The sequence below is a fragment of the Acipenser ruthenus genome, chromosome 5, assembly GCF_902713425.1.
Source record: "Acipenser ruthenus chromosome 5, fAciRut3.2 maternal haplotype, whole genome shotgun sequence".
NCBI classification, from domain to species: Eukaryota; Metazoa; Chordata; class Actinopteri; order Acipenseriformes; family Acipenseridae; genus Acipenser; species Acipenser ruthenus.
The window spans coordinates 33,469,312-33,490,520 of record NC_081193.1 but is presented as its reverse complement, the minus strand read 5'-3'; the positions used below and the strand labels follow the sequence as shown (position 1 = coordinate 33,490,520).

The following is a 21,209-nucleotide window of genomic DNA, read 5'->3' as shown; positions in this document are numbered from 1 at the left end:
TTTGGCAAGAAGTTTCAAGCCATGCATCTTCAGCAGTGCTGGTACTACTTACATGTTGACTTCTTCATTGCCCAAGTAGGTCACCAGCAGGGTGATATGAAGGGTGCCAGCTGGAATCATAGCCTTAGAGAATCTGTGATCCTTCTGTATGATCGCATCTTGAATGGCTTCAATACCGGTTAAAATCTACAACACAGAGTTGAAATGCATGAAGGTTAGACCTTAAACATTATTATTATTATTATTTGTTTAGCAGACGCCTTTATCCAAGGCGACTTACAGAGACTAGGGTGTGTGAACTATGCATCAGCTGCAGAATCACTTACAGTTACGTCTCACCCGAAAGACGGAGCACAAGGAGGTTAAGTGACTTGTTCAGGGTCACACAATGAGTCAGTGGCTGAGGTGGGAATTGAACCGGGGGACCACCTGGTTACAAGCCCTTTTCCTATAACCACTGGACCACATTTTTGTTTATTTATTTATTTATGTGCATGGATTCATCTAATTTGATATAAACTGCACAAAACAAGTGAACAGAGGAGTTCTTTCTTCACCAAAGACGTCCTAATACTAAAATGTCTAACTTTCATGAAAATATCACATTTGCAAAATACCTATTGATCCAATGCTATGGAATACACTTTTTATTTTTTACCCTGAAATGGCACGGTTAATAATTAATTTTCAAACCAAACCGAATCTATTGCCAATTATTTTGTGTACTAGCCCAATTATATATACACATTACAATACATGATCCCTTTTGAATCAAGAAAGTAAAACAGCACTTTATTGCACATCTCTCAGAATGTGGCCTATGGCAAAAGGGTTGTTAGAAACTAGTCCACAAATAGGAGAGGGCACTACCAATATTCACAGCTAAAAACTGTTTGCGAAAACTAACCTATTTTTCTAAATTAGTAGGTTATTTTTCTTCTTATTCTGTATTACCATATTACATTTTGCAATTTAAAAAATGATTACATTATCACAATAATGCTGTTTGTTTTTGTAAAAGTAAGACCAATGTTTTCTTATAAGCACAAGTTGCAAGTAGCTGTTTCTTTAACGTGGTGTCTGAAGAGGTTGTTCAGTACATAACACAGGAAGCAGGTCTAAACCACAACACGTTTGCTTTCACTGTAGTACTCTGCACTGAAAAAGAACGAAGCATGGTGAAAGCCTTCCTTAGCACATCAAGGCCCTCAAAACTTGACATTCATATCATTTTAAATTAAAAAGGACACAAATTATTTAAGAAAAACAACGACAGGAGCAATGGAAGATATTAATTTCAGTCACATAAATCACTTAGACGTGGGATTCAAAGAAGAAGGATTTAGTTTGCAAATGTGATAGTCATGGAAATTTGAAATGTGTGTATTAAGACACTGGCTCTTTGGTAGAGAAAGAACAATGAAATGTACAGCTTCAGTAGTAACGCGGCTCAATGGCCCAGAACTACATATAACTTAAACATGATGTACTGCACACCTTGGGGTTTGTGACTGGAATGGACACAAAGTAATTTGGGCGTTGAGGTTTCTTCTTTTTTCCTGCATCATCTTCACTCTCTGCGGCCAGTGTTCTTTTTCTCTTTTTCTTCAGACTTTTTTCAGACGTTATAACTAATGTAAATAGAAAAAGATAAAAAACAAATGCTTCAAAACAATTTGTTATCGATAAACGTCAAATCATTAACACATTACGTATACATTTAAAAATAAATATTCATAAAAAAGTCTTATTTGGGTATTTTAAGATACATTATAAGTGTACAACATATCCAAATGCAATTAAAATGTTACATTTGTGCTTGCCTGATACAGCGATTCACATTCTCACACTGCATGCAGTAATAAGTGCGGTAAAAACATGGAAGCGTGTGGACGCTTGAACTGTGACCAAACCAGCTTCATTTAATTTAATTCCATTCTCATGAACTCAGTCAGTGCCCCGACTCATATTTTTGTTAATGTATTTTCTATGACTATATGGGGATCCATTGTTTGTGCTGTGTGAGAAATTCACGGGGCGGGAGCCGGAGCTATAAGAATAACTGTGGGTAGATTATCACTGAAGAATAGGATTGACTTCCTGGTCCCAGAGGTAGGCAGCTGCTACGATGGGATATAACTCCAGGAGTGCTGTAACCTTGAGATGCACGGATATGTTTTGAATTTCTGGAGGCCAGCTGCTGGAGTACCACCCATGAAACCCTAGAAATCCTAGAAAAGCGGCATCTGTGAAATAAGGCTGGGTTAGAGTACTCAAGTACTCGAAATAATTATAATTACTCAAGAACTAATTTATTACTTGAGTATTCGAAAAAATTTAAATAATCTCTTCAAGAATGTAAGTTCAATATATTGTACTGACCCGGTCAGTTCAGGTTGGCAGACTTTTGTTTCATCTGGTCCCGTGCATTCAAGTTATCTGTATTTTTCCGGGGTGGGACCATACCACTCGTTTCGGTAGTGTGTGTGTGTGTGTGTGTGTGTGTGTGTGTGTGTGTGTGTGTCAGCTGCTGTTAGGTGCGGACCATGTTATCTAGACACCTAATTTACTTTAAAACAACATTTTGTTACTAGCTGATGGAGTGATCTTGTTTGATTTGTTTTTGTGATGCGGTTACAAAAGACTCTAAGGGCATATATCAGGGAAAATATCAGTAGGAAAGATTTCATATTGAAGCTAGCCACAGTGCTTCAGCAGAAACATTTCGATCAGAAAACTGCAAAGCTGCAGGCTGCAGCAGCTCAGCCTGGATTCTGTGCTGCACCGAGTGGCACACGCAAGAGCTAACACATTACTTTCATTTTAAATTAAAAACTACTTTTGTTTTTACAGTTTTGTATGTAGATATAACTGTTTACACACTAGTTTCTTTTTAAAATGTTTATTTTATTATATTTTTTTCATTTTTTGAAGTAGTGCTTTATATGTGGTAAGTTATAAAATAAACCCTTTTAAGTTTAATTGTTCATTTAAATACGTCTGTGCAGATGTTTGATATGATGTGCTTGAATAAATCTTTTGAGTTGTATCGGATAGTTCTCTTTCATTTTAATATTTATGTTGTTTAAAATGTACCATCATAATGACTGCCGGCGGTGCTTTTAGGTATTAGTTTAACCGAGGTGGTTCTAGTGTTAAAATGTTAATTTTTGTGGCGCATATGTAGAATAATATTGTCTGGCATTAGGTTCAAGTACTCCGTTCCAGTTTTGATTTAATAATCCCCACATTTTTATGTCCTTCCTGGATTCAGCGCATATGTTTATCCGAGCCTCCAGGCTTGATGCTGTAGAAGAGAGAGCGAGGAGATGTGAGATGAAGGTTCTACCCTTGGGGATGATGTGACTTGCGTAACTGAAGTGGCCCAGCAAGGATAGCAGGTCGCGTTTTCTGATTGAGGTGGTGATTTGGCATTGATTGAGCTATCGAATACGGTCCAGTTTAGCGGGAGGGAGACGGGCTTCGAAGTTAATTGTGTCCAGTGTGATGCCTAAGAACTCCAGAGCATGTACTGGACCGATGGTTTTCTCCTCCAAGAGGGGGACACCAAGTGCAGAAAATAGTGTTCTGAGTTTTGTGATTGCTTCTGCTGGCGGGTCCGAGGAAGGGGAGATCAGGAGAAAGTCGTTGAGCAGGTGAAGCAAAAATGGAATGCGGCAGGAATTGAGTAGTAACCAGCAGAGGGCTTCAGAATGTAAATCGAATATCTCAGGGCTGCTGCGGCAACCGAAATTGAGTTGAGTGGAGAAACAGAAGTTTCCATTCCAGCAGATTCCAAATAAGTGGCAGAGGGAGGGATGGCTAGGCATGACTTTGAATGCATCAGATATTTTTTTTGTTTTTGTTTTTAAAATATAGTAAATCACCAATTATTTTATTATTTTCTCCCAATTTGACATACCCAATTATTTTTAGGCTCAGCTCACCGCTACCATCCCCGCTCTGACTCGGGAGCGGCGAAGACGAGCACACGCTGTCATCTGAAGCGTGAGCCGTCAGCCAACCGCTTTTTTTACAGACTGCAGACTCACTGTGCAGCCACCTCAGAGCTACAGCGTCGGAGGACAACACAGCTCTGGGCAGCTTACAGGCAAGCCCGCAGGCGCCCAGCCAGACTACAGGGGTCGCTGGGTTGCTGGTGCGCCGAGGACACCCTGGCCGACCTAAACCCTCCCCCCCCTGGGCAGCACTCGGCCAATTGTGCGTCGCCCCCTGGGAGCTCCAATAGAATATCCTGGACTCGAACTGGTGACCTCTAGGCTATAGGGCACATCCTGCACTCCACTCGGAGTGCCTTTACCAGATGCGCCACTGGGAGCCCCTGAATGCATCAGATATATCAGCTTTAGCCAACCAGTACCCATGACCTGCTGCTTTGATTGATCTGATGGCATCTGCAATCTTTATGTACTGCAAGGAAAACTGGCCGTGAGGCATGAGTGAATGTATGTTGCTTGTAGAGCGGCCTCGGGGTGCAGAGAGATTGATAAGGTGCTTCTTCCCTGCCATTTCCCAGCGCTTTGATCTCCGTAGTGCCGGGCAGAAGGTCTGATTGCTGAGTAGAGGTCAGCATGAGAAGTAGAAGGTATGAAGGAGAGATTTTGAGAATCCAGCATTGAGGTTTCCTGGTCTGAATCGGGGTTGTCAGTTGGTTCATGCTGAAAATCGAAATTTTTTAAATCGAGCAAAGAATGGGTCGTGGTGTATGCAAAAGCAAAACACTTGACAAGGGAGATAGACGTGAATAAGCTTTAATTAGGGAGTAAATGATGATTGACGGGAGACGAAATTTAGAAGAGGCCTAGCTCAGGCCCCCGAACCTCACATAAAGGTTAAGATTTTCTAGTTGTAATTGAATATACTTTATAAAATGACATTTCAAATCTTAAACTATAAGACTTGAGATGCTGTGATGTTTATTAAGTTTGTTTTTCCCCTTCTTCTCCCATAGCATTCTCTATCTACTTCAAAGGACTGGATATTAGCAACAGAGGGTCATATAGATTTAAATTGGGGAATAGTTGAAATGATCTATTAATTAAGAATGTCTGTCCAAAAGACCAATATACAATTTTTTTCCTATAAAGCAGTGGTGGCAAATACGTGGATTATGATCCACTAGTGAATTTCAGGAGATATTTGATGGATCTTAGGCAAATCTGAACAAGCAACAACACATAAGCATAGTGTAGTTTTAACAGGGTTGATTGCATATTTAAAAGCATAATTCCTTATAATTAATACACAGACCTCAGTAACCTGAGCAACAAGCTTCCTCAGCTTGTTGGATCGTAGTGTACAGTTGTGAGTTTGTGTTTGTTGGTTGCAACAGATCGCTTTGTGGTGCGAGTTACAAAAGATGGGGGAGAGCCTTCTGTGACTTCCAGTAGTACCGATTTGAATGAAAATATCATAGCTGTTTCAAAGAAGGTGAAGCTGGCTCCAAAGCGTAACATTAACGAAAGGTGGGAGCTGGAATCTGCCGTTATTTTTGCGAGACTACGTTTTCAGCACTGACCGACCTGAAGTCAAAAAGGCGCGGGAAGCTTTCTGATCAAGCTTTCTGCTTGAGGCTCAGTTTTGTTGTGCTGTAACATCTGTTAAGCCTGAGCTGGAAAAATGGTCGAAACCAAAGCATGCAAAAGTTCACACTAAACTTCAGGCAATTGTGCTTTTTTATGCCACCGTGTTTCATTTTTTGCAGAAAAAAAAACAGGACATATTTGTCTACCTGACTAAGATGTTTCTTTAATTGTAATAAATTCAAATGTTCATTGTTACTTTTATGGGGTGATTTTTATTGGGCAAAAATGTCACAAAATACACAGCAGCTTTCAGAACTTTGTTTTCATCAGACTTGAGTATTTCATGTCCTTTTTAAAGTTGAAAATGCTGATATGTTTGCATTTTGTTTTATTTTATTGTTTTCATTGTTACCTTAATGTATTGGTCACTATTGTCTTAAAGCCAGATAATCCCAATTGATCAAAAGGGTTTTACTTTATTGTACTCTTGTTTATTATTGCTGGTGGATTGCGGAGCCCATTCAGATTCACCAAAACGGAGCTCAATACTTGAAGTATTGGCCACCATTGCTATACAGGGTTAAAAAGTGCGACACCTGGTGGATACTAGGTGCCATGACTTTCTCCCATAAAATGCACTTTTACCATGAAACATGGAACATTTAAGTGAACTGAAATGACTAATTTCCTTATTCTAAAAGTTAATTGAAAAACAAACCTTTACAAGAGTATAATATTAACAGTCTCAGGGTTTTAGATTTACTAAAACTAGGAGATTGAAACGTAACAAAGAAGTAAAACTTAACTGATAAATTGGTTTTAGAATAATAATAACTAATCTTGCGGATGCAATTTAAGAGTTGTTTAATTATGTTTTCCAAATAAAATGTAAATGTTTGTGTTTTAATGAAGTTTAAAGTGAAAATAATTCTTAAATTATTTGACTAATTATTGTAGAATGTGTTTAACATGCTTGTAACAGTAATTTAGTTAGAGAATTAAACAGTTTTTTTTTCCTTCTATGATCAATATAACTAAAATCAGAACAAAATGAAGTTTTGTTCTATAAATGTTACTGTTTTTACTGTATCCCTACATGGAGAAGGGGACGCTACCTGTGTTAACGACACACATTGATTGTGTAAAAGGAAACGTCATTCAAATTCTGTAAGCCAATGAAAAGATTTCGGTCAGGGATTAGCTTCCTGTTTTACCCAGAAGTGATTGGATCACCAAAGTAAACTCCTCTTTGGGCGCTATATTTAAAGTGAAACACTAGTTCTCTTGGACTCTTGGTTTGGAGTCATCTCGCCATGAAGTAACCACTGAGCCTTCGCTTGTAATAGGGACCCATTCAAGCATCGTACGTATCTTCCTCCTGAAAAAGAGTCCTACGTGTTACGAGAAGACCAGCTGCATTCCAGCTTTGTTTTTCAACAACGACCACGTCTCCAGAATAAGCATTACATTTCAAAGACTTCACGATTCAAGTAAAATACTATGTTTGTATAGGAAATATCTACATGCAAACCCGAAGTAAAAACGTTTAATACAACACTTTGCTAAGATTAAAAATACAAACAATTATACTTCGATGAACAATTGAAACAAGATAACTGAACTGATGATATTGTGTGCATTTGAAAACAACAACTACGAACGTCTGAACCATTTAAACATTGATTGAGTTTATCTACAAGTTTAAAGTAACTAGATTGCAACTTAATACTAAATGTAATTGAAACTGCTCCCGAACTGAACTTGTTGAAATAAAAACGCAGTCTTCATTCCAAAACAGACGCCGCTTAAAATCGTCACTGTACGTGGTGGACACGAATCCAGCGTGCTCGTGTACGTAGCCATACTGAAGCCTGTTTGCTTCTGAAAATATTTGTTTAAATGTTTTATTCCTTCTTGTGTCTCTACTTATAATTGTGGTACCATGATTTCTAACTTCTATATTCTTCTTACTTTTGTGATCCTTAATAAACTTAATAATTTGTACATGTTGACTTTATTTTTGCCTGTTAGGAGTACTAAAGTAAGCATTTATGATTGATTTGAGATCCTTAAACCTATAGATAGATAGAGATAGATAGATAGATAGATAGATAGATAGATCGATAGATAGCTATAGATGAACTTTTAACCCTAGTTTTATATTTAAATATTAACCACATAATGGACGCATCATCCTGTATATTAAGAAATTAATATTAACGAATATGTTTGTATATTATCAACAGTGGTGGGTGACCTAGAATATTAAGGTTATTCATGTTAAATATTATATCTTCATAAATACACTACAGTGTAGAAAACCAAGTGACAATATAAAAATGTGGTCCTCTACCCCCAATTTAAATGATTGTGAATAAATAATGTATACAGTTTAGCCATACACCAAATACAGTAAAGTTCAATGCACAGAATGTGTTCTAGAACAGATATGGGTTACTAAGTTTGTTGGGGTTCAGAATGGGGAAATCCCTATCAAATAAACAAATACATATTCTAAACTATTTGTTAACAAAACCAAACAAACAAGCGCTTATTCATAAACTACTGAGCAGCTGTACATATTACATTCAAACAGCTGTGGTGCTAGGAGGTTCCTTTCCACGTGACAGGAGTCAATAAGGACAAGTGCTGCTAACTATGGTCATTTACTTTTCTTGTTGATAAATCTAAGGACATGGAAATAAAATGTTAGCCATCCTCTGGATTTAATTCTTACTATCAACTTTATAAAGGACAGGTAAGTAAAATAAATAAAAATCTAATACTCTAAACCAAACTATATTGTGCATTTAAGAAGCCAAATTTTAATGCTTAGTAAGAAATATTACAGACAGCAAATCAAAAGGATTTGGCCTTTATTAAAGAATTATTGAAATACTAATTACGTCTTATTCTGTTTGAATTACCAGAATCTGCAATACCAGGCACCCAAAGTGCAGTTTGAACACTCTACTTACTGCCAAACTCCTCCTTGATTTCTGGGTTAGCAAACGGCAGTTCTGCCAACAGATTGTCCAAACAGGCTGCGGTTGGCTTCAGTTTCTTTTTTTTGGTTTTTGTTCTGGTCTTTTTCTTCTTTCTTTTTTCTTTTTGAGCATTTTTGATTTCTGAAGAATAAAGACATTGTCATTGGAAAGTTAGAAAAAGATCAACAGAGGCTCAACTTTATTTGACTGAGGCCATAAATATTATTTTAACAGTCATAGTTCTATGAAACTGGATGTTAAATTACTTTTTTATATTATTATATATAATATTTGGCTTGGTGTATGAGCAGGAAAACAATATTCACTATGCAGCTTACATTTTATAAGCATTGCTGCAAAACTAACAATGTATGTTAATCACAGCATTGTAAAAGTTCATACAGAAAATCTACTGAGTTTTTTTAGCAAGAAATTATCAAACAACAAATGAATGATGTATGAATACAGTAGCAGACCAAAGTACTGGCAACCTTTACTTACTGTAATAGAAGATACCAGAAAACACAATACAGTACAAGCATTTAGCAACATTAGCCACTAACAATCACTACGACAAAAATAATAATAACTTCATTAATTTGAAATACCGTATTACTTCAATTTGGCGCTGCAGCGTTTATTTTAAATTGATCAAAATGACTGCGGCCCTTAAACAAGGGTGGCCTTTATTAATAATACTATGCTTTACAAACGCTGCAATGCAAATACTTTTCTATTAACAGTTTCAGAAGTCGCGTGTAATCTTGTCTTACAATCAGCAGATACAGTGTGTAGACTATTAGTGATATAAGGCTACCTCATATACAAGATACTTTCTGATTCAGAATGATCCAATACTGAAAGACAGAATGAAAGCAGACTAGTTGTTTCCGTTTGTCACAAGGTTTAAAGTAAAATGCAGGTACTTCCCAAATCAACTGTCCACTATATACTCAAAGTAAATTAAACAAGGAATGGAAAAAAAAACCCATAAAACACCAAATACAAGAGATCCCAATTACACCTATTATTTCCTAAAAAAAAAAAAAAAAAACATAACACATTACAACATAATATAATATGGATATGTTAGGAGTCCTAAACAACTTTTTAACCTTAAGTTTATAACCCCTGATTATCACCTACCTGGGCTGCCTACTGTATAACAGAAGGAAATATTGTGGAGGCGGGCATGGGGGTATGCCAACATTCTCAGTGCACGTTGGTTTCACCTGATAAGCACTTACACAGGTTCGCAACACATTTAACTGACCTAATTCCTCAAACACTTTAAACAAGATACTGCGTGTCAGAGACATACAACTCCCTATTGACATAAATAACACTTATATGTGGGTCAGAATCATGAAAAGTAGCGTAGGTTACCATGATCTACATGCACCTAACAAATTCCCAAGCATCACTTCTTCAGAAAATTAAGCCACAGGTTACCAAAATTAGCTCAGCCAGTTAGTACTGTGGGGGAAAAAAACAGGTCACTGTGCCCTACAGTCACAGAATGTGGGGTTAACTTCTACAAACAAGACCGTTTACTAGTTTATTGTGAATTTCACAAACTTCTCACCAGCATCCAGGAGTTCTCTTGTATCAACTTTCAAATGAGAAATTAATCTGCCTTCATCGGCGCTGGGACCTATACACACTCCAGGGCTGGCTGCAATTCCTAGCTGCAAATGTTGCTGTCCGTCACCTTCCATTCCAGCGGTAACAAGTTCATCAGAAAGTTTAGTCTCTGACTTCGAGCCAACAACAGGCTGCATGAATAAAGTTGGCTTTCTTCGAGGTGAAGTTTGTTGATGAATTGTCTCTAGAGGAATGTTTTTTTCGTAAAAACTAGCAGCAATTCTCCTTATATTTTCAGAACGTAGTGAATGAATACGATTTAAAGTATTTTGGATACAATAATCGGGCTCCCTACCCGATCCAGAAGTTTCATTGAAAAGTTTAGTCGACTCTGGGTTAGTTGTTGCTGTTGTTTGTTTTTCATTACGGTTTTGAAACAAACCACGAGAACAAGTACGACTATGACTATTACTACCACGCATGTGGTTCGTCGCCTGCAAGTTCGCTTTTGTTTTTTCACTTTCTAAACGAGTATTGCATAGTTCTTGTATTAAATTAAATGGTTCTAGCAAAGTCACTGTAATTCTTTTTAAAGGCGGGTTGCCCGACCAAGTCAAAAACAGTCCATTCCTTGTCAAGGTTGGGTTCAATAATATGCGCGTTTGCCTAGTTAATACGCTACTTACACATTTAGATAACTTTCTTATTTTGAACCCAGTCATTGCACTGTTCCATGCTGTTGCCACAACTGCTGGTTCCCCGAGACCGTTTGAAAACAAGATAATATTAATGGATCTATGTCAACAGTATTAGAAAAACGGTAAAATACTGTTACCATACTAGAACCATGTAAAAATACAACACCACCCTACGTTCTAACCACTCTCTCTGCAGAAAGCGTTGCTTAGCTTTGGCATCTGGTAACCAACATACGGATACTCGAAGCGCTCAAAATAGCACAATTTGCACAGAGGCGGGATTTCAACAGTTGTAGGTACTGGAGGTAATGGTAGTTCTGTATTTAGTCGTAGTACAACCAGGTTTTCGCGAGAATGTGAAGTGCAGTTGCATCGACCATGTGTACTAGGTTTTACACAACAAAAGCTTTGGTTCCACCGATTTTTTTTTTTGGTTGTTATTTTTACTTAAATAATAAGTTTAACATTCATTTTGTACTACAAAGTTCGAGATGATGTTTTATAAACTGTTTTGCTATTTGACTAACTCTGGTCTAACCTGGTGATAAAATGTACCTTTAATTTGTTGTTGATCAATCTAAGTGATGCAGCGTGTATGGTGCCCTGTTTTATATACCAGCTTGAGCTTTTGGAAACCAGTACTTATTTATACCAATTCCCATCTTGCTGGTCACCACCACCAGCTCTGAATTTTCAGCAGGGGATGTGAGACAGAGTGTAAAGACTTATTATTATTTTTTATTTTTTAGCAGACGCCCTTATCCAGGGCGACTTACAATTGTTACAACATATCACATTAGACGTTCAGCATGTGCAACATATCACATTATACATTATTTCACATATCACATTATTTTTACATACAATTACCCATTTATACAGTTGGGTTATTACTGGAGCAATCTAGGTAAAGTACCTTGCTCAAGGGTACAACAGCAGTGTCCCCCACTGGGGATTGAACCCACAACCCTCCAGTCAAGAGTCCAGAGCCCTAACCACTACTCCACACTGCTGCCCTTACCTGTTATGCTACCATTTGGTCATTGCCTTACAAAAAACAAGTCACTGAAAAATGAATGGGTCGATGCCAGATTTCTTTGTCACTATATATTGTAGCGTGCACAGGGGAAGGCAGCAGCAGGGCTGGTAGGTGGCATAATCACACACAAAGACATCAGCCCGATATACAGTCCTTGCAAAGGAGCTGGCTCTGTTGTACACAGGACACACAAACAGAACAAACCACCAGGACAACACAAAAGTCCAAGAAGGTCCCCTTCAGGTGGCTGGGTCATTACAATACAATATAGGATGTGTGGTCCAGTGGTTAAAGAAATGGGCTTGTAACCTGGAGGTCCCCGGTTCAAATCCCACCTCAGCCACTGACTCATTGTGTGACCCTGAGCAAGTCACTTAACCTCCTTGTGCTCCGTCTTTCGGGTGAGACGTAATTGTAAGTGACTCTGCAGGTGATGCATAGTTCACACACCCGAGTCTCTGTAAGTCGCCTTGGATAAAGGCGTCTGCTAAATAAACTAATAATAATATATCATCACTAATTCTTGTAAGTAATTAATTAATCTTTACTGAAATAGTTATACTTTATTAGTTTTAAAAAGTAAGAATATAGCTGTTTTTAAAGGAAACAACAAACATTCATTTGTATATCTTCAGTTTTACTAGAAATTATTTCTGCAATTTTCAAAAAAATAACTGTCCTAGGATCTGTGTCAACTTCATCAGAATGTTTTAAAATTATGTTTAAATCAGGCATACATAGAGACAGATATGTTCCAAGGGTCCTTTCTGCACTTCCTGTGTTTCTTTATACCTTTCATGACCTTTAAGTATTTCATTTTTCTTTAAATTAACCAAACTAATTTGTTTTGAACATTGTCACAACCATAACATGTCAACTCTGTACACCTTTTAGACTAAAATTAAAACATGATTTGACATTAAAAATGTGTAATTGTATTTGCACTTTGTGTTACCTTGAAACTGACGGAATTGACATCTATACTTACAGAGTTGATATATACTTTCCTGTAATCTACACTTAATCTTAGAAATGTATTTACTTTAGCGGGTACAATATTGGAAATATATGTTATTTAAATAATTTCAGTGGAATAACCAAATTTTTTAGCAAACTGTTATTTTTTATTATAAAGTATCTGGACCATCTAAAATCTGCACACTTAAGTTACAGCACCATTTTCAAAAGAGATGCGACGGCGCAGCAGGGTTTCAACGTTTTTTGGGGGGTCGTAGCTGCGTCCCATTTGCACTGAAAAACTAGCCTAGGTTTTGTCGGAACTTTGTGGGCGTTTCAGTGCGTTCCCTGCTTTTTTTGACCCACTTCCCAGTTTATCTGTAATTTTCAATCAGTAAGATGATCGCACCTCGCCGTGATCCGTTTCTGACTCAGGTGTGCGTTGAGTTGTTCTAAATGAGACGCAGTTGTTGCAATGAGACGTAAAGGTTTATTATTATTATTATTATTATTATTATTATTATTATTATTATTATTATTATTATTAAGAATAGCCAGGTTTATGTGAAATATCTTAATGAGGGTAACACTATTGTGTTAAGTTTGTAATTAATGACAGCATATGCGATTTTGACACAATCTGTACTTAAACACAAACTTAAGCACGGCTAGAGCTATATGGAATTGTGAAACAAATATGGCATTACACCTTCTACAGTTTAGAATGCTTGAGGAAAAGGTACTGGCTTGCTAAACCCGTCCTTCGGATGAGATGTAAAACTGAGGTCCTAAGTATGTGACTCTGTAGCAGCAGTCTCTGTAAGTCTCTTTGTTCAGAGTTAAATGACGATCTACAGAGTGCCACTGCCAGGAGCTGTGTCATACCTTTTACACAACCGGCTCATTCCAACTACCAGCTGGGGATGTTCCTGGCTGCAAAACATTAGACGCTTCATTGAGTCCTAAAATATCATGGCCACTGACTCTCCTGAACAGATGTGGATTAATAATTATGGACATCCGTTCTTCAGCACTGATTAATTGTATGTTCAGTGCACATCATAGTTTGTTTTTTTGCTAATCTGTCTTTAGCACAGGCTTTAACATCATAATACCCTTTTTGCTTTTCTTTTTTAAGGGCAACCCGTTTGAGCCATTGTTTGTCTTTCGAACTTTTCTAGTGCAACCCTTGGTGAGTGGGTGTGTGTGAACAGGCTGGCTGTAGGGGTGACATCAGGCCAGAAAATGAATGCAAGACACACAGCAACTGCGGGCGAAACTGAGGTGCAATTGCGCGCAGCTCTTATTAAATAAACAAAATAAAAAAGGTTAAACAAAACAAAATGGCACTTTGGCCAAAACAGACAGACAATAACAAACGGGACGAACACTAAACACACAACAAGTATCATGCTGGCCCTCCAGCACGATAGCAATTGTTATTTTTCTTATTTATTTTCTTCTTTCTCTCTCCTGTTCTTTCTCCCTGAGCACCCAACTCTGAGTGAGTGAAACATTCACCCTTTTATGCAGCTGTACAGAGGTTGGATTGCTAATCAATCATTCAATTGGAATCTCAGTACACGTGAACTTCCCGTGCTTCCATACAAATACCCCTTTTAATCTGCACGTGAATGATTGTGCCATCGACGTGTCTAAATACAAATATACATTTCATAACACCCGTGCTACATAACCCCACATTATATCCTGTGCACCAATACATATACACCAACATTAATACACCACACGCAACATATAAACATAAAATACACACTGGGGTGGGGCACACTGCCACATATCTCCCCCCTTGTGCGCAGCACACATGGCCTCAAAGGCCACCTCCCCCCTTAAAAGCCCCAAAGTCTCGCTCAAAGTCTTGGGCCAAAAACAGAGGCTTCAAAGGACCTACGGGCGGCAATGTTGCCAGTGGCAGTGCCGGCAGTGGCAATGCTGTTAATGCCAATGCTGACAGCTTACAGGCTGGTTTCTCCAGCCGGGGCAGTCCTGGCAGCGAAAAAGCTGTTACTGGCAATGCTGTCAGCAGAAATGCTGACAGCGGGGCTTGTTCCTCCTCCTGCTGTACCACTGGTTGCGGAAATGCTGCCAGTGGTAATGCTGTCAGCAGACGTGCTGACAGCGCCGGGGCTGGCTCATCCAGCCTGGGCAATCCCTCCTCCTGCTGCACCACTGGAATGCGGAAATGCTGCCAACGGCGAGGCTGTCAGCAGATGATCCATAGGCTGGCTTCTCTAGCCTCAGTAGTCCCAGCAGTGGAAATACTGCTAGTGGGATCATTGTCAGCGGAAGTGCTGGCAACAATACTTCTGTCAGCAGACGTGCTGACAGCGCCAAGGCTGGCTCCTCCAACCACAGCAAATCCCCAGAGGTCAGCAGCAAACGACCTCCAGGGCATGCATCTCCCGGCAATAGCGCACAGGCATCCCCAGGCGATGGCGAACAGGCATCCCAGGCGATGGCGAACTAGAGGATGAACATAAAAGACTATGACCTACCTCTTAAATTTCACATTTTCTTTATCTGGAACATGGCTTTGATAGGTTTGTCCATATTTTTGAGCTGTTGTGTTGTTTTTTTTCTCGTCTCTTGATTTGTACAAGCCAGCAGAGACCAACGCACTGATCTAGATCCATTGATGGAATTCTTTTTCTCTGGTATTTTTGGGATTCACTGAACTTGATGCCTAGTTTAGCATTTTTTTAAAATATCTATTATTTTCTCTGTAAAAACAATAACTTTACCTTTTTCTAAATATTTCTAAATTATTCTAAAACAATATTCCAAATTATAAAGAAGCTTCTGAGCAATTTAAAGTTGTGACCTTATGGAAGAAGAAATGACACTAATTTGAATGTCTGATTTTCTCTTTTGTTCATCTCATTTTTATAATCACAACAAGCAGTAATGTCTGTGGCTTGATATAAACTTTCTTAATAAACTACTGTTTTCCGTTTTAATGAAAGTCTTTGTTTTCCTATATAGTCACCTCCATCAGACATTGCGTCAACTCCATCAAGAATGTGTCAGCACCGTCATACTGATACTAAGCAGCTTTTTAGACTAAATGGTTTAACATTTTTAATTAAAATTCTGATGAACTGTTAAAATGGTTCTTATTTTATAAGTTTAGAATATATTTTTATTTTTATGATTTGATAAAAAAAAAAAAAAAGTTTATCTTAAACATACAGTTTTGGATTCCATAAAAATTCAGTACTGGGTGTATTTTTCATACATTTTTACAAAAAAAAAATGTATCCCACTTTTTTTCTTGTGTAGCACAATGTGTCATTCAGCTAAAGAAGATAACAGCCCTCAAACTAACTCTGATTTTAAAAAATAATAAAATGACATGCTTTTTATATTGTCTGAAGGAGTTGACAAAATCTCTCTTATCAATTACATTAACTGTTTTTTTTTTATGAAAAAATACTGTGGTCAGTAGGCTGAACTTTCACATAAATTATTAATTCATATTATGGTCTACTTACAAAGCATTATCAGATTTGATTAATTTAAACTTGGTTTTAAGAAAAAAAACATATCCCATTGTGACGGGGGACTGCCCCGTCTTTATGAACATGGTTGGGACTGGCAGGGAGGGGGTTAAAATTCCTCCCTGCCAGGAAAACATGTGAGAATGTGGCTGGAGCCCTAATTGAATAATTGGCAATTATTGATTAATTGGGCTCCAGCCACAGGGGATAAAAAGCCAGAGAGGAGAGTTCTGGAAGAAGTGAAGGAGTGTTTTGTTTGTGCTGTGTTTTCTGTTTTTGGTAATCCAGTGAAGGCAACGCCCAGCCTGGAAAGCTTATTTTTTAAGTTTTGCTTTGTTTATTTTATGTTTAAACCTTTTTGTTTGGCCCTCGTGCTGGTTTATTTTGTATTTTTGTTTATTAAAAACTTTATTTTTGAACTTTATACTGTCTCTGAGTCTCAAACCTCGGTCAATCCTGTCACACCCATTTTGTCCCTACTATCAAGAGTCAGTGACATATATGTAATATTTAACACATTGTTTTATAAACATATATTTTGTATGTCACTGTCCTTTATGTAAGAGAAATAATAAACAACTCAGTTTTGAGTACCAGAAAATACAATATTTTAGTATGAAACACATTTAAACGATTATTTAGACAAGTGTGTATTACTCACATTGTATCACTATCCTCAAAATGTACATTAGGCAGCTCTAATGGCAAGCATGGCATCCTCCTCTTACTGTGGTTATTACTTTATGCTCTTTGAAATTATTACACAATATACCATCCAGGTAAATTGTTTTATAATGAATATAGTGACCTATCCCACACAGTTTCAGGATTTACATATTAATGAAACAATATTCCTCCATTTCTTGGCTTGGGGCCCCTACAGCCCTGAACAGGCCTCTTTGGTCTTGCAGTATATTAAAATTCATCACAAGTCCTGCATTTTTCTGTACAGAAAAGCTGAGCTTGTGTTTTTTTTTATTGTATTTTCTGTATTATACATAAAGGGAGTATATGCCTGCCAGATCAACAGCATCACACAAAGAGTGATAAATACAGGCCTATCATGTTTGGATTTATCTTGGGCTAAAAACAAAGGGTGAAAAGATTATCAAGACGGCAAGACTGAACTAAAATAAATCTTTTGATCTCTAAATGGTTACAGGATATTAGAGGACTGAAATGTAAACACAACAAGTGCAATTTTTCTTTCGTCTGAGTGAGATCCATGAAAAGAGTTTTGATGGTGGGAAGCCCTGAGTGTTCATCAATAAAGGTTATACTTAGGCAAGATGAAGGGGAAAAACAAAGTTGTCTCAATTCTGAGTTAAATGACTGATAAACTTTCATTCATATATATTTGCTTTCCTCTTGGCTCAAACAACATTATTACTGGTCCCCCACAAGCAAAAAGTTAATCTACAATGTACTGTATTTATAAAATCTGCATGTGCTGAACTGAAGTTCTGGGATTTGTAAATTTGCTAATCTCACTCTGCAGTTTCACAAAAGACTGACAGAGGGATATGTCTGTTTTTTTCCTCCTGTCTATAACAATTTGTATTCTTAATGTGCATTAAAACAATCCACAAAAATACCTTGCTATTCTATGCTACTGATTTTAAGAAATTCTAAGATTTCATTTGCAAGCATTGACCTAGTGATGCAAGTATTTGCATGTGTTTCATAGGTGTCAATACATGTAGACTACGTATTATTTTTGTTTTATTGATGTTTTAAATGCTACTACTTATTAGCAACACATACAGGATGCAAAGATTGTGGTGATCATGAATATACAGTATTTATTTGAGTCATAAACGAGCTGTTAGTTTTCCTAAGTCTTACACATTATGTGAAAAGAATACTTAGGAAAGTAATATATGTTTTTTTCAAAAGCCTCATCTGCAGTGCACAGTACAGCCTAAAGCTATGCCCTCTGTTTAAATAGCGCCTCTGTTGTTGGTGGGAAACAAAAAGGTAGAGGACCTCAAAGGTTTGTTTCTGTTTCAATAACATGACACCTTTGTTTGTGTTCCAGTAATGCGAAACTTCTGCAGTTTCTTTCAGGTAGTGCAAAGGAAAACACCCTTTTTGCTTGAGCGACGCAGTATTTGTTTTGAGACATGTGAGCTGGAGGCTTACAGGAAGAGAAGCAGCACTCAGGAAGGAGTCTGACTACTTTGCTTTTCGATGTCTTGTCTCTTGTCTTTGAGGAAGTTACAAGATTCTGTGTGACTGACAAAAGATATTCTGGTAAGACTTTTAAGCCTTTGTTTTGTTCATTTTCCAAAGGTGTTGTTCTTATTGTTCTTCTTATTGTCTTTTCTGTCATGCATTTTGGTTACCACACATTGTTTTACCAATTCATCCATTAAGGAATAGCATGCAAGTAAAGATTATTTAGTAGTACCAGTACTAAAAACAGTTAAGTCAGACATACACATATGCATTTGTCAAAACGTTTTTATAATATTCATTTAATATTACAATGGGAGAGTCCCTACACTAACTAGGCAGGCATGCACCTGCTGAACTGCTCTAGAGCAGGGGTTCTTAACACCAACACGTTTTTGTTTTAACCAGGTGTTTTCCCCAGTTTCTGGAGGACAAACAGTATAACGGTAACTGTAGATCCAGACTGGTTGCAGCTTAGGCTGTCCATAAGTTCCTGGTTGAAACAACAACCTGGAATGTTAGGGGTCCAAAGAACTGGAGTTGAAAGCAATGGCCTAGAGGGACTAATTATCCTCAAGTTTTTCTTATTAAATTACAGCAAAATAGGGCCCGGGTTACCAATTTGCAACTTGTGTGACGTTTTTATGATTTATGCAAATATCTGCCCGGATACAGTATATTTCATTGTGACATAAACCTAGGGTTCTACGATACATTTCTATTAAGTAACACAACATAAACCTTCAGTCCCGTCAGGTAATGTCTAATAATATGTTTTAATACAATAAATATATACAAATACAGTTTTATTCAAATAACTGTACAATTCTGATTCTTAATCTCTTACTCCTATTGACCATTCACATTTGTGAATTATGTATACTTTCCAACCAGGAGAAATAGATTTAATGCATATTTAAAATTCAGTAGTATTAGTAAATTAAGAATAGTAGTTTTGTGTCTTCAGAACAGGTATCTATCATACATGGTACACAGGAGGCATGTTAACGCTATGTAAAAGCCTTGGGTATTCTTATTCCATAATACAATCAATATTATTACACTAGACACATGTGCTTGATACATTTACTAAGTAGGTCTATCGGTATTATTTCAGTTGCTACAGCTGAGGGTCACTTTTTAGTTAATACTAAGAATGGGATATTTTTCATTGTCTGCAAGGATGTATGAACTCCAGAATTGATCATATTTGACAGTTGGTAGATAAATGTTTTCAGTTGGATCAGTAAGCCAACAAGCATTTAAAGCAAGATGTTTTGATCTCAATATTTACCAGTATGTTTACACCCACAGGAAATGCATGCTTTAGAATGTGGTGGGTTGTGCTTTTTAGTCTGAAAAAGCATTTTGTGGGTAGGTAAAATTAAGATAATTACTCCGTCAGACTTGTTATGCTACATTGCTTCCATCAACTTAACATCAAAACACATACCTGATCAGACAAATGCACAACAAAACTACTGCAAGTACTCTTGCTCTTCTAAAGAATTATTAAAACATATTTTTTTAAGATGAAGGATTAATATCATATTCACGATTAACATGGTTAATACAAATTCATTTGGAAAAAAAGTACCAGTGACAAACCGAAAATAGCAACTGTAAACACAGAAGCAACTATAGTTTATTGAAGCTAGCTTGAATGTGTGCTATAGTAGGCTATTCGTGCACCGAGGAACCGAAGAGTTCAACAAAAACTTTATATCAGAGAGACCAGGGCTGCTTGTAACAGGTGTAAGTTAAAATTATTTCCTTTTCTGTTGAACATTATTTGCTTGCATTCCTTTATTCAGTTTGGAATATGCAATAGCTATAAGCTATATGCAAACTCAATCCAACGATCTATCAACTATAAGATCATCTGACCTGCAGCAAAGGTACCAAGAGGCACCCGTTTATTTATAGTGTTATTATTATTATTATTATTTATTTCTCAGAAGACACCCTTATCCAGGGCGACTTACAGTCGTAAACAAATACATTTCAAGAATCACAGTACAAGTAATAATACAATTAAGAGCAAGATAAATACAATCTTGTTGTATCTGATTAAGATCAAAGGACAAAATGATTCTCAGCACCATAAAACAGAGAGGGGGCAGTAATAATGTAAGTAAGAAAATTGATTTTAAACTTCAACAGAGTTGTATAAACTTGAACAGAGGGCATATTTATATTCATGGTTGCCAAGTATGCAGTGTTACAGTGTTTATAAATAAAGCTGTTGTGATAGTTCTCTGTGATTTTAATTTTACTGAAGACTTACTCATTAGGGAAAAATGTTCATCAAATGTTCATTACATTATTTGTAATGCTTGGTTAAGTGACAATGTTGCAATGTACCAATAACCTTATCAGGTGCCAGGAATCAGACCGCCTGGTATCCTGTGAAGAATGCCTACAATGCAACAGAGTCAGGTGAGACTTATTACTGGTTGGCTGTCACTTGTAATCAATCAGTTCAAAGCAGATTATGATGGACCCTGCTCATTATTGCTGGCACCTGCTTTTTAGTTACACATCTCTACACGATAGTTACACAAAACTGGAGTGGCTGCAGGACTATATATATATATATATATATAGTCCAAAGCACCTTTGTCCCTGCACAGACCTAAACACATGCAAATATATATAGTCCAAAGCACCTTTGACCATTGTTCCATAGTCCCATTTCTGTGTTG

At 37.2% G+C, this 21,209-nt stretch overlaps 1 protein-coding gene across 4 annotated transcripts in view; it reads right to left on the bottom strand.

Annotated features, from left to right (window-relative positions):
• The window catches only part of LOC117403176 (A-kinase anchor protein 7-like), a 58,823-nt gene extending 47,720 nt beyond the window's left edge, over window positions 1-11,103 (bottom strand). For 2 of the 4 annotated variants that reach the window (XR_009328697.1, XM_059024055.1), the window contains exons 1-4: window positions 10,119-11,101; window positions 8,525-8,674; window positions 1,498-1,631; window positions 53-186 (exon numbers count right to left, since the gene is read on the bottom strand). Coding sequence is in view for 3 of the 4 variants with exons in the window: in XM_059024055.1 (XP_058880038.1) it covers window positions 53-186; window positions 1,498-1,631; window positions 8,525-8,674; window positions 10,119-10,839 (1,139 nt within the window). In the remaining variant the exon portion in view is untranslated. Of the gene's footprint in view, window positions 1-52; window positions 187-1,497; window positions 1,632-8,524; window positions 8,675-10,118 lie in introns of all 4 variants that reach the window. The other 2 variants (XM_059024056.1, XM_059024057.1) reach the window with 1 other exon arrangement.
• Window positions 11,104-21,209: the final 10,106 nt, after the last annotated feature.